This window comes from Macrotis lagotis, chromosome 2, assembly GCF_037893015.1.
Source record: "Macrotis lagotis isolate mMagLag1 chromosome 2, bilby.v1.9.chrom.fasta, whole genome shotgun sequence".
Classification (NCBI taxonomy): Eukaryota; Metazoa; Chordata; class Mammalia; order Peramelemorphia; family Peramelidae; genus Macrotis; species Macrotis lagotis.
In genome coordinates, this window is record NC_133659.1 from 128,283,010 (window position 1) to 128,295,595 (window position 12,586).

General features: G+C 39.4%; 1 protein-coding gene across 1 annotated transcript in view; it reads right to left on the reverse strand.

Moving 5' to 3' along the window:
• Positions 1-9,496, reverse strand: part of CAPN8 (calpain 8) — a 114,770-nt gene extending 105,274 nt beyond the window's left edge. The window contains exon 1 of the mRNA XM_074222769.1: positions 9,087-9,496. Coding sequence (XP_074078870.1) covers positions 9,087-9,326 — 240 coding nt within the window. The 5' untranslated portion in view covers positions 9,327-9,496. The remainder of the gene's footprint in view (positions 1-9,086) is intronic.
• Between the last annotated feature and the right edge of the window lie 3,090 nt (positions 9,497-12,586).

The following is a 12,586-nucleotide window of genomic DNA, read 5'->3' on the forward strand; positions in this document are numbered from 1 at the left end:
TTATGAGCCTATGCTTTGTGCTTGCATAGAACTTTAATATAGATTATAGCACTTACATAGTCTTGAAACATATACTGCTCCTTGTTTCTTTTTTTATTTTTAGTTTTTTGTTTATTTATTTATTCTTATTTTTGTACAAATGATGTTTTTTATACATTACTAAAACAGTCTTGTTTAAGAATAAACATAGTACTCCCTCCCTTTTTCTCTTTCCTTTACTTTATCACTCGTGCTTCTTGTTTCTTGATGACTTCTCCAAAATGGCTCCAGAATCTACCTTCCCCCCCCACCAGTCTTCGCATAAAGATCTGACCCTCTCACATCCTGTGGATGCTGCACTTCTTAAGTTTACTGAACTGGCTGCTCCCTCTTCACATCAAACTCAGACTTCTCTTCCTAGCCAGAGCCCAAAGCACAATGCTTTGTGATTACATAGCACTCAACATAGATTATAAAAATTATTTCATTTCATCCTCACAACCACCTGTGAAGAGTTGATGCTATTCTTAACCCCATTTTACAAATAAGGAAACTGAGGCATATAGAGATTAAATGACTTATCCAAGGTCACATGGCTATCAAATATCTGAGGCTAGATTTAAACTCAGGTTTTCATGACTCCAAGCAGTAGTAATAGAAATAGTTTTATTAGCTAACATTTATAAAGTGCTTAACTATATGCAGGTAACAGTATACTTTATTATCTCCATTTTACAAATGAGGAAAATGAGGCAGACAGAAGTTAAGTGACTTTCCCAGACATATCTGGTAAGTATCTGTAATCTGAACTGAACTCAGGTCTTCATAACTCCAGGCCTGGTGCTCTTTCCATTGCATCACTGAGGTAGTTATATCAAATTTGGTTTATAGCATTTGACCTGAGTGAAAATTCCTGGTCATGGTTCTGTTTGTAGAAAAGTTTACCTAGATGAAACCACTAGAAAACAAAAAAAGTACCTAGTGGCAGGACAGATAAAAATACAATGTGACATGGAACAGAAGAGTGGACCTGAAGGTAAATCCCAACTTTGCCATTTTCCTAATCTCTGTGATTTTAAGAAAGTAACTTAAAGTCTCTGAGCCTCAGTTTCTTCATATATAGAGGGAGGGAGTTTGAGCAGATAACTTTCAAGATTCCTTCAAGCTCTAGGTCTGTGGTGCTATGATAAAGAGGTTACAGCCAGAAAACTCTGGGAAAGCAAAGATATCATTCATCAGGCAAAAGGTAGCAAGGATCACTCTGAAATTTCTAAAAGAAGAGATGGGGTGAAGACAAAGGGTAAGCCCAATCGGGCAATGTGGGCAGTAGAAAGACCTTTCAAACAGGGGGAAATCCCCTTTTCTTTTGATCTGGGGTATCCTGGAACATGTTACATCAAGGAATAGCTTTGATTCTTTTCTCCAAAGGAATGAAACCCAAGGAGATAAAAGCAGGAGGGAAAGCAGTGGGGGTGGAGCTGAGGGCAGACACAAAAGAAGGGGTGGCCGCCAGGACTCTGGATAGGAAGGGAAGTCTGAGTTTGATGTGAAGGAGCAGCCAGTTCAGTAAACTTAAGAAGTGCAGCATCCACAGGCTGTGAGAGGGTCAGATCTTTGTGAGAAGACTGGGCGTGGGAGAAGATAGATTCTGGAGCCATTTTGGAGAAGTCACCAAGAAACAAGAAGCAGTACATGTTTCAAAACTTGGAAACTCTTAAAGTATAATGACAACTAAATTATCACTTTTAAAGGCAGCTTAGATGGCATAGTGAGTAGAAAGCCAGTCCTGAAGGTAAGGAGGACCTAAGTTTAAATCTAACTTTAGACACCCACTAGTTCTGCGACCGTGAACAAATCATTTAACCCTGATTGCTGGCCACTGAACCCAGATAGCTCTAGAGGAGAAAGTGAGGCTGGTGACTTGGCACAGCAACCCCTCACTCAAATTCAATTCACATGCATATCATAGCATTATCTACATGACTTCATGGTTTTTGAGAATGAAGGACAAACATCATCCACTTCTAAAGTGACATAGTAAGATGAACTGTTTCCTTCCTCTATTCTACCTTGATACATGACATTGTCCTTAGAGAACTGATAAGTTGGAGAATTTCCAGAGGAGGGCAATCCGAATAGTGAAGGACCTTGAGTTCTTCTCATATAAGGATTGGTTGAAGCAATTGAAGGTATTCACCCTAGAGAAAACTCGGGTAAGAAATGATAGCTGCTGTCAAATATTTGGAAATGAACAAAGAGTGGTTGCCCTCAAGGAGTTACAATCTAGAGGAAGCTAATGTGGGATGGGATGCAAAACTTATGGGCAGATCTTCACAAGTTAACATAAATTCTCTAAACAATCCTCTTTGAAAATGATTATGTAAGGGGCGGCTAGGTGGTGCAGTGGATAAAGCACTGGCCCTGGAGGCAGGGGTACCTGAGTTCAAATCTAGCCTGAGACACTTAATAATCACCTAGCTGTGTGACCTTGGGCAAGTCACTTAACCCCTTTGCCTTGCAAAAAGACTAAAAAAAGAAAAGAAGTCAAACAGTACCCTGAGAGATTCAAGAAAGACAAGTTCATCTCTAGCCAAGAGGATAAGAAAAGATTACTTGAAGGCATCTGATTCAAAGATGAAGGAAGATGTCAATAAGTTGAGTTGGAGGGGAGAGAGAGAGAGAGAGAGAGAGAGAGAGAGAGAGAGAGAGAGAGAGAGAGAGAGAGAGAGAGAGAGAGAGAGAGAGAGAGAGAAAGACCTTTTCTAGGATGGAGGCAAGGAAGAGCCAGGAACAGTGAGCTTCTCCTAAGGTACAGTTTGTTTTGGATAGAGAGAGAGACTTAGCCTCTGAGTCAAGTTCCAAACTTGCCTCTCCAATACATACTGGCTTTGTGCTGAAGAAACATCATATAACCTCATAGAGGAACAGTTTGATTGTGATATATTGGCTTAAGAGAACCATGAGATATGGCTGGAAAGACAGTTAGGAGCCAGATTGTGAAGGCTAATTCATGAATTATGTTGTTTTTTATCTTTAACTCTCAAAGAAGAACAGGAAGAAGAGCAGGGAGTTGATGCCATGACATGCAAGTGAATTGGATTTAAGTGAACCATCTGGGTCCCATGGTCAGATAAGGACTGGGGATGACTTATACAGATGATTTGTCAACACTTAGGAAAAGTGATCACTCAATTGACTGAGTAGTCCTATAAAAGGAACTTTATTTCCTTCTTAAATTGCATCTCTACACTAGAAGATTAGAGTTGATTATAGACATAGTAATAAGAGATCTTGATTTCAGAGAGGTATTTGACAAAGTCTCATGAATTTTTTCTGAAAAGATAGACAAATTTGACTTGGATGATTAAATAATTAAGTGACCTTATAACTGGTTAAACAACTATATTCAAAAAGGATTGTTTAGAGGATTGGAAAGTCTCTAATGGTATATCACTGGGCTCTCTTCGACTCAACATTTTTTATCAAAGGGTATGTAATGGCATGGGAAACATGCTTATCATCTTTCTGGATGGCACAAAACTGGGAAGGATGAACAACTAACTAATGTAATAGATGAAAAACTGAAATTTCAAAATGAACTCAATGGGCTAGCATCTCAGTCTGAAACCAAAAGAATGAAATTTAGTAATGAAGGACAAAAACCAACAGAATGGCATAATTGGACTCAGAATCTAAAAGATTTGAATTCAGATCTCACCTATATACTGACTATATGACTTCAGGCAAGTCTTTGACCTCTGAGTGGTCAGGCAATGCTGAGACTATAAGTTGTAAGAAAGGTGCCAATGTGCACCAGAAGAGGAAATCCTTACCCAGCGTTCTCAATATAGTATCTAGAATTTATACAGAGAATTAAGATTTACAAAGAGCTTTTCAAATATCATTGCATTTTTTTCTCATGACAACCCTGGGGGGTAGGTGCTATCATTATGTCCAGTTTACAGAGAAGGAAACAGAAGCATAGGATAAGTGATTCTCTCAGGTTTCACAGCTAGTAAGAATCTGAAGCCAGATTTAAATTCAGTTCTTCCTGACTCTAGGTACAGAAATCTATCCACTGTGCCACCAGCTATATGAATGAAATCATAGATCTAATTAAATTTTATTTAAAAATTTAAAGATTTGCATATAAGGACTGTCTCTGCTTTTGTATACCGAGCCCTTAGCTCCATGATTTTTCATATTGCATTTGTTGTGGTATTGTTCAATCATTTCAGAAGTGTCTGATTCTTCATGACTCACTTTCAGTTTTTTGGGCAAAGATGCTAGAATGATTTGCTGTTTCTTTTTCCAGCTCCTTTTACAGATAAGGAAAGCAAAGCAAATAGGGTAAAGTGACTTGCCCAGGGTCACACAACTAGTGTCTGAGACCAGATTTTAATTCAGGAAGATGAATCTGTCTAACTTCAGGCTAAGCACTCTATCTACTGCTCCACTTACCTACTCATATTGTAAGCACTTGATAAATGCTTTTACATTCATTCATTCAAGAAAAAAATTATTATACAAACACAGGATTGGAGAACCCAGACTTGGCAGCAGTCCATGTGACAAAGTCTAAGGTTTTCATTGACCATGGGCTCCATGTGAGTCAGTTATGTGGTGTGGTTGATAAAAAAGATAAGGCCATTATAATGACTTATAATACTAGTTAAGATTGCTAACCACTCCCAGGTGTCAATATTGGCAAATATTAAGTTTTTACTCAGTTTATTCTGCCTCTTCATTTGTTCTTTCCAACATATCCCAAAGAGGAATACAGAAGATAGTCAAGGTATCATAAGTCAGAAGGACCTGAGTCTTAATCCCACCTGTGCCTCTAATTTTCTGTTACTTTGGGCAAGTCATTTCTCATTAGATCTTAGTTCTCCTATCTGTACAATGAAGACAATAGCACCAAATGATCTCCATGAATGCTTCCAACCTGAAAAGTCTGAGATTCTTTTTCCAACACTGCCCCTCCCCTGCCACACACACACACACACACACACACACACACACACACACACACACACACACCTAGGTTACATTTAACAGCCCTTGGGTTCAGGGACTTGTTCAGTGAGTTAGAGAGGTAAAGAGCTATTTCTCCCTTTCTTTCCTTCTAACTCCCCAAGCCAGGTCCTACCCCACCCCCACCCTTCTGACTCCAGCAGGCAGGTCCAATGATCTCCATTATTCTATAGTCATGTCCTCCCTCCTGACTCTCTGCATCTCTTCTTGAAATCAATAGGATGTCTAATCACCAAAAAATGGACACTGGTTGAGCCCCATTGATTGAGTCTGGACAGATACCCACTCATGCTGTGCATTACTCAGATTCCAAAAGCATTAGACTGTGTGCTAATTCTGTAGAGCTTCCAGAAAGGCAGGTGAATTAAAGATTTGGGGAAAGGATTCAGAAAATACTCCTCTGCCTCTGAAGGGGTCTACAGTATCCTTGGGGCAGGATTTTTTCCTACAATCAGCAATCCGTGAAATAGAGAACAAAGAAGATTCAATCTTCTCTACAAGGATGCAAGGTATATATCTAAAGAACCCTGGTCAAAACAACAACAAAACAAAAACCAACCCTCTCTTTTCTATTCTGGGCATCTATACCTTTGAGATTCCCCTAGAGCAAGAGTTCTTAACTTGAATTGTCCCCCTCCTGCCTGCCTTACCCCCCCCACCGTGAGTCCATGGATGAACTTCAGGAAATCAGTGTACTTGGATGGGGGGGGGGGGGAATATAGCTTTATTTTCATTAACCTCTAACTAAAATTTAATATTTTCTTCCATTATGAATATAGGCAACAAGCCATTATTCTAAATAAGGTCTAATAGTGTTCAACAGTCTGCCAAAAGGATCTATGAATCAACAAAAGGTTAAGAGCCCCTGGACTGGAAAAATATAGGGATCTTAGTTTGGACAAAATAACTTTTTGTTGGGAACTAGAGAACAAGCATAGCCTTCCTTCCCCTCCTCTAACCCCAAACTTAAGACAAGCAAAAACAAGCAGCAAGGGCTGGGAAACCAAATTTCACTATTTCAGAGAAAATATGACTTCATCCGAGCATTATGCTTTATTTATCTGCTGAGAGGGCAAAAACATATTCATTCGGTCTGTCTCATCTCCTTTCCCCCTAAGGTAGATGAAAATAAACATCTCTGTGTGAACCAGGATGAAGAGCCACATTTGGGCTGCAGTCCTGAAACCCTAGGAGGCCAAAAGGGTAAGAATGAACTAGAGAACAACAAACATATACTGCAGATCCCTCGTTTCCAAAAAGTTCATGATTATTCCCAAACTCTTTCATCCTTCTGCCACCCTAGGTTATGAGATACATGTTGTGACAGGCCCTTCCCCTCTTCCTAGTCATTTTATTAGATAAAAGAGCTGGAATAAAGATAAAGATGCTAAGGCATAGAAGAATAGGCTAAGACTTAACCAAGATCACATAGCATATTAATAAGATTAATAAAGAATATAAAAGGAATAATTTCTGATTCTTCCTGGTCTCATCAATTCATCTACATTAGCTATTAATAATTTTGGTGTAGCAACACCTATATTATTTAAAATGAGGTTTATACAATACCCAGAAAAAGCCTTGCCTATAGCAAATATTCAATAATTATTTATTGAAGATTGATGAGGAGGTGGTTAAGGTTTTATTTTTTCAGTGAACATTTGCCACCTCCAAGAATCAATGACCTCTTCAGTTGTCCCTAACTTGGCTGCATGGCTCCATTGTCCTATCCTGTGGATTTTGGTAAACATTGGAGTAGAGAACACAAAATTTCTGAACTGGAAGTCATTTGGTCTATTGACCATTCCCCACATATCATTTCTATGCCTTTGTACATCTGATCCCCAGTATCTGAAATGCCCTCTTCACTGCTGCCTCCTATTTATCCCATTTCTTGCTTGTTTTTCCATAATTGTTTATATAATGTCTTCCCCATTAGATTGTGAGCTCCTTGACAAGGGTTATCTTTTGCCTATTTTTTTTTGCCTTCTGCCTTTTTCTATGCCCAGAGCTTAGCACAGTGTCTAGTATATAATAGGTGCTTAATAAATGTTTATTCACTGAATGGCTGAATTTATCCCCTGGTTTTATTGAAAACTTCCTTCAGGTCAAAGCCTTTGGTCAAATACTCTTTCTCCAGGAGATCTTTCATAATTCTTCAGGTTGTTAAAGTTTTCTCTCTCTCTATTGAAATTACTTCATATAACTTTCTATCTCATTTATATTTACTTAGCTATAGATGTGTTGAATTGCTACGTAGAATATAAACTCCTGAAGTCAAGGACTAGTTTGTCTTTGTCTTTTTACTGCCCAGAGTAGGCATTTAATAAATGCTTTTTGGCTTAAAGAAAAGAGAATTGGTCTCAGAGTCAGGAAAACCTGGGATCAAGTCCCTTCTCTGACAGATACTGGTTGGGAAAGTCACTTAACCTCTGAATGATCCCCATGCGACTCTAGAATATAAATTGTGGAACAGTCATTCATCTGCAAGAGTGGATGGAATTTCCTCACAGGGATTTTCCAACACCCATGAAACCATAGGTGCAGTCTTCCACCTCCCCCCAAAATACAACAATAATTACCACATTGTCTTATAGCTATCATGGTTATTCAAAAACATTCACACTAAATGAAGAAATAATTTAGATAGAATGGGCAACATGACTGAATTCATAAAATCTTCAGAACTGCGAAAGAAGGAAGAGGGATCTATTTCTTAATCCTTTTAAGAGATTTAACTCCTAATTCTTGATGAACTGGTCTTCATCTGGGCAAGTTTTCTCTCAGGCCCCTTGATGTAAATCTGTGGTTCCTAACGTAAATCTGTGAGCTATACTCACATCTTGAATGTCTCTAAAAATTTCCAGGGTGCCATGAAATTAATAAAAAGATGACAATAAGTGTTTGTTGCTGATAAAATGAAGGAAGAGGGGAAAGAGATAGTTTACACTGAGCTATTTTTCTCATTCTCCCTTCTCACTTAGGTGGTTACCAAGAAAATGGTGATGGTGACTTCAGCCTCCCACCATTAGATTGAGAAGATGCTGTAAGTTCCAGTTTTGTGTTCCTTATGCAATATGCCCCAAAGAAGCAATTTGGTGTAGTTGAAAAAGTATTCCCAGTCAGGAAAGGACTGAATTTAGATCTTATCTTTGACACTTATTAGATGTATGACTAGTCAATTAACTCCCCATAGCCTCCATCTCCTCAACTGTAAAATGAGGGAAAAAAATAGCAGAAGTGCTTACCTCACACATTGTTGTGAAGATCAAATGAGAAGATGGTTGTAAAGTGTTCTATAAATGTCAACTATTATTATTATTATGTTGCCAGAAGCAACAAATGTATTATTCAGCCAAATGAAAATGCCCAGGCCCTGGTGGTTATCTCCTCCCCTCTTCTCCATCTCTTAATTACATGGAGGCAGAGGTGGGGAAGGAGGGGAGAGAAAGAGAAGAAAAAAATCCAAATAACACAATAAAAGCTATTCCTTTAAGGCCATAGTCAATGATCTATCCCCATATGTCCAGGATTATAATAATAATTTGCATATTTAATCATGCCCTGAAGATTTCCACATACTAGAAAGGCTAAAGATCATTTCCCCTGGTGATCTTGGTTTGATTTGTTCAATGAGACCTTTATCTGGTGGGTTTCACCAGATTTAGAACAGACCATTCAGTGTCCAAGCCCTTCATTGTACAGATGAGGAAACTGATGCCCAAGAAGATTAAGGGATCTGTCCAAGATCACATGAGGGCTAACCATCAAAGTTAAGATCTGAACCCAAGACTCTAAAGCCAATATGTTTCCCATTGTATGACACTGAGGGAAGGAAGCAAAGAAGGAGGGAAGGAGGGAGGGAAGGAAGAGGAAAGGAAAGGAAGGAAGGGAAAAGAAGGGAAGAAGAGAAGGAAAGAGGGAGGGAGGAAGAATGGAGACATCTTAAAATGTGTAGTCATGACCCCCACATGTCCATAGCAGTACAATGCATTGACTTCCTAGCCAAAGCTGTGATCTTCCCACCCCTATTTTGTTGAACTAGATCCTTTCCCATGAATCCATATCCTTACCGTGGGCCTTTTCCAGACAATCCCTTGGGTTTGAGGAGAGTATGGCCCTAGATCCTTGTACCCCAAAGCTGACGGACAAGCTGGAAATTCTGGATCCTTAAATAGAGTTCCTGTCTCCATGCATTGTTTCCTTAAGGTCTCATAGTCCTGACCCAGGTACTTCACGGCATTCTGACTGGAACCCAGGCCTTCCACCACTGAGCGTTGCTGTTTTGACAGTCTTCCTGCCATAGCTGCCATGGTTTGACTCAGAGGCAGAGTGAGAGGGGTGGAGAGAGGAGGTTGCTATGTGGCCAAGATCTGTCCCCTCTAGGAACCAAGAGGATGTTATAAAGTAATACCCAGGTAGAGGTGGAGCAATTATTCTTTGGCAACCAATCTGGGGAGGAGTGAGTCAAAGGCTCAGGCATCTCTAGAGCAAATATGTACCTAAGGCAAGAGGAAGAAGAAAAAGAGAGACATGCTGCGAATGAATATACCAGTTCTATTTTCCAGGGTCTCTATCCTACTAATTAGAAGACTTTTAGGACTCTTGTTTATTCTATTAAATAAAAGCTCTCCAGGACCACTTCCTTCTCCTTGGAAGACAACCTTGCACCACCAGCAGTTTCCCCATTGTCTGACAAGAAAAATAGCAGGGAGAGACAGGTTTTCAGGAGGAAATTGAACTCATTTTTCTAAAGATGGACTCATCGTAAACCATTATGGGGGCAAACTCAGGGAAGGGATGTTCCAATGAATTCAGCAAAGCAAATACAGTAAGGTAGACACTTTCCTTTAATTTTCATCTATACAAAGAGTACTAAATTTTGAGTCATCAGAGCTTCAAGTCCCAGGTCTCTCAGTTACTATAATAGCTTGAGCAAGGCAATAAACTTCTCAGAACCTCAGTTTCCTAATTCAAAAAAAAAGAATAAATACTTGAATATATTCCTCCTGCTGGAGTTATTCCAAGAAAGATGCTTCAAATTCCAAATAATCACTATTATAAGTATGTTATTATTTTTATTCACAGCAATTAGAGTTGCCAGAGATTGTAGTTAATATTTAGTCCAAGACCTTCATTCTACAGATAATGAAACAGAGGTTCAGACTTGCCCAAGGTAGCACAAGTAGTAAGTAGAAGAGCCAGAATATAAACTCAGGTTACCTCATCAGAGTATTTGCCACTAAACCATCCTGGCCCTTATTAAAAAGAAATAAGCCTGTTGAATGGAACACTGGGCTTAGAGTCAGGAAGATTTATCTTTCTGAGTTCAAATCTGGTCTCAGATACTTACAAGCTATGGGACACTGGGCAAGTCACATATCCCTGTTTGCCTCAGTTTCCTCACCTGTACAATGAACTGAAGAAGAAACCTGAACCAGATACTCCATCTCTAAGTTCTGGCCTTTTTTTTTTTTACTATCTCTCCTAACTGAAATGTTCTTCTGCCTCATCCCCATCTCCTGGCTTCCCTGGATTCCTAAGTCCAATCTTTTCCAAGAAGCCTTTTCCAAACTCTCTTAACTCAAGGAGCTTCTGTCTCTTATTTGCTTCCTGTTTATCCTACAAATAACTTCTTTGTACAAGTACAGCAGCTAGGTGATACAGAGGATAGAGCACTGGTCTTGGAGTCAGGAGGACAAGAGTTCAACTCCAGTCTCAATCACTTGACTTCTACTAGATGGACTACCCAAGGTCCAGCCCAAGTGACTTGGGCAAGTCGCTTAACCCTGAATGCCTAGCCTCCAGTGCCATCTCCAATCATCCTGATTCATATCTGGTCACTGGACCCAGATGGCTCTGGAGGAGAAAGTGAGGCTGGTGACTTAGCACTGAACCCCCTCACTCAAATCCAATTCATGTGCTTGTCATAGCATCACCTCCCTGATGTTGGGGTCTTCTTCGAAAATGAACGACAAACATTATTATTATTATACATGTGTGTGTTTGTTTATCATCTCTCCCATTTAGATAGTAAAGTTCCTTGGGGGCAGGGACTGTCTTTTTTCTCTTCTATTCTTTATTCCACCTAGTTTATCACAGTGTTTGGTGCTTAGTAGGTGCTTGATAAATGTATCTATTAAAAATAAAATTCTAATCCATGTTAGAATGCCAGCTCCTTGAAGGCAGGGTCTATTTTTGCCCTTCTTTGTAGCTCCACCAATTAGCACAATGCTCTTAATAAACTTAATAAATACTTTATAGAACTTGTCTTATCTTGTGCTTATCTTGTAATTTTGTGTATTATTGTTGTAAAGGAAAGAAAGTCCCACAAAGAGAGTGGGACCCACATATAGAGGATTGTAATTTTGTGTGACTCAATGGGAGGAAGAGCAGCCATCTCTAACCTCTTCTCATTCCATCCTTCTTCAGGAAGCTGGAATTGAAGGCATCTCTGTGCTCTGGGAGAGACAGTACTGGACTCAAAATATATCGTAGTATTATTAATCTAGCATTGCAATGTTCTGTGAGTTTTTCTGATCCCCTTCATTGTTAGTGTACTTTCCTCAGATGATCATGCATAAGCTTCTGTTTAAATAAAGAAGATTGTAACTTTCCTGAAAGTAGACATTTTTAAAAAAAAAAAAATTTATCTTTGTTGTCCAGTCATTTTCCAATCATGTCTGACTCTCCAAGACCCCATTTAGAGTTTTCTTGGCAAAGATGCTGAAGCAGTTTGCCTTTTCCTTCTCCAGCTTATTTTACAGCTGAGAAAACCAAGGTAAATTGGGTTAAGTGATTTGTTCAGGGTCCCATAGCTAGTCCGAGACCAGATTTTTTTTAAATTTTATTTATTTAAGGCAATGGGATTAAGTGACTTGCCCAAAGTTACACAGCTAGGCAATTATTAGGTGTCTGAGGTCGGATTTGAATTCAAGTCCTCCTGACTCCAAGGCCAGTACTCTATCCACTGCACCACCTAGCTGCCCTGAGACCAGATCTGAACTCATGAAAATGAGTTCAAGGGCTCCATTCACCCACCATTTAGCTGCCCTTCACTATCGGAACTCTCCTGCTTTAAAGGGAATTAGATTTGCTCCATTTGGTCGCAGAGGGCAGAAATGGGAGCAAGGTGGAACTTTCAAAGAGGCAGACATGGGCTTGAGGGCTACCTTAATGAAGCCTTCAGGTAAATTCTGCTATTCTAAAATTTCCATCCACACTTCTTCCCTTCTCTCCCCCTCCCCCCATGAAGATGGAAAGTAAAAAGAAATCACAGAAGTCTAGTTGGGGGAAACAAAAGAAAAGTCATTTTCTCCCTGCAGGAAACAGAAAAGGGAAAGTGCTGACTCCAAACATTAGCAAAATAGCCCCAAGCATTTGCCTACTTCCAAAATTCAGGAAGTTTCCCCCCACTGTTTACAAGAGCCACTGAGACCATTCCCTGGCCTTCTTCTCTTTCTAAAAGCCTGAAGCAGTAATATAAGCACAGTGGAATCTGACTTCAAGAGGGCTTTTTTCTTTTACATAAAAAGAGACAATGCTTTAACGATGTTGATATAATTTTTGTTCT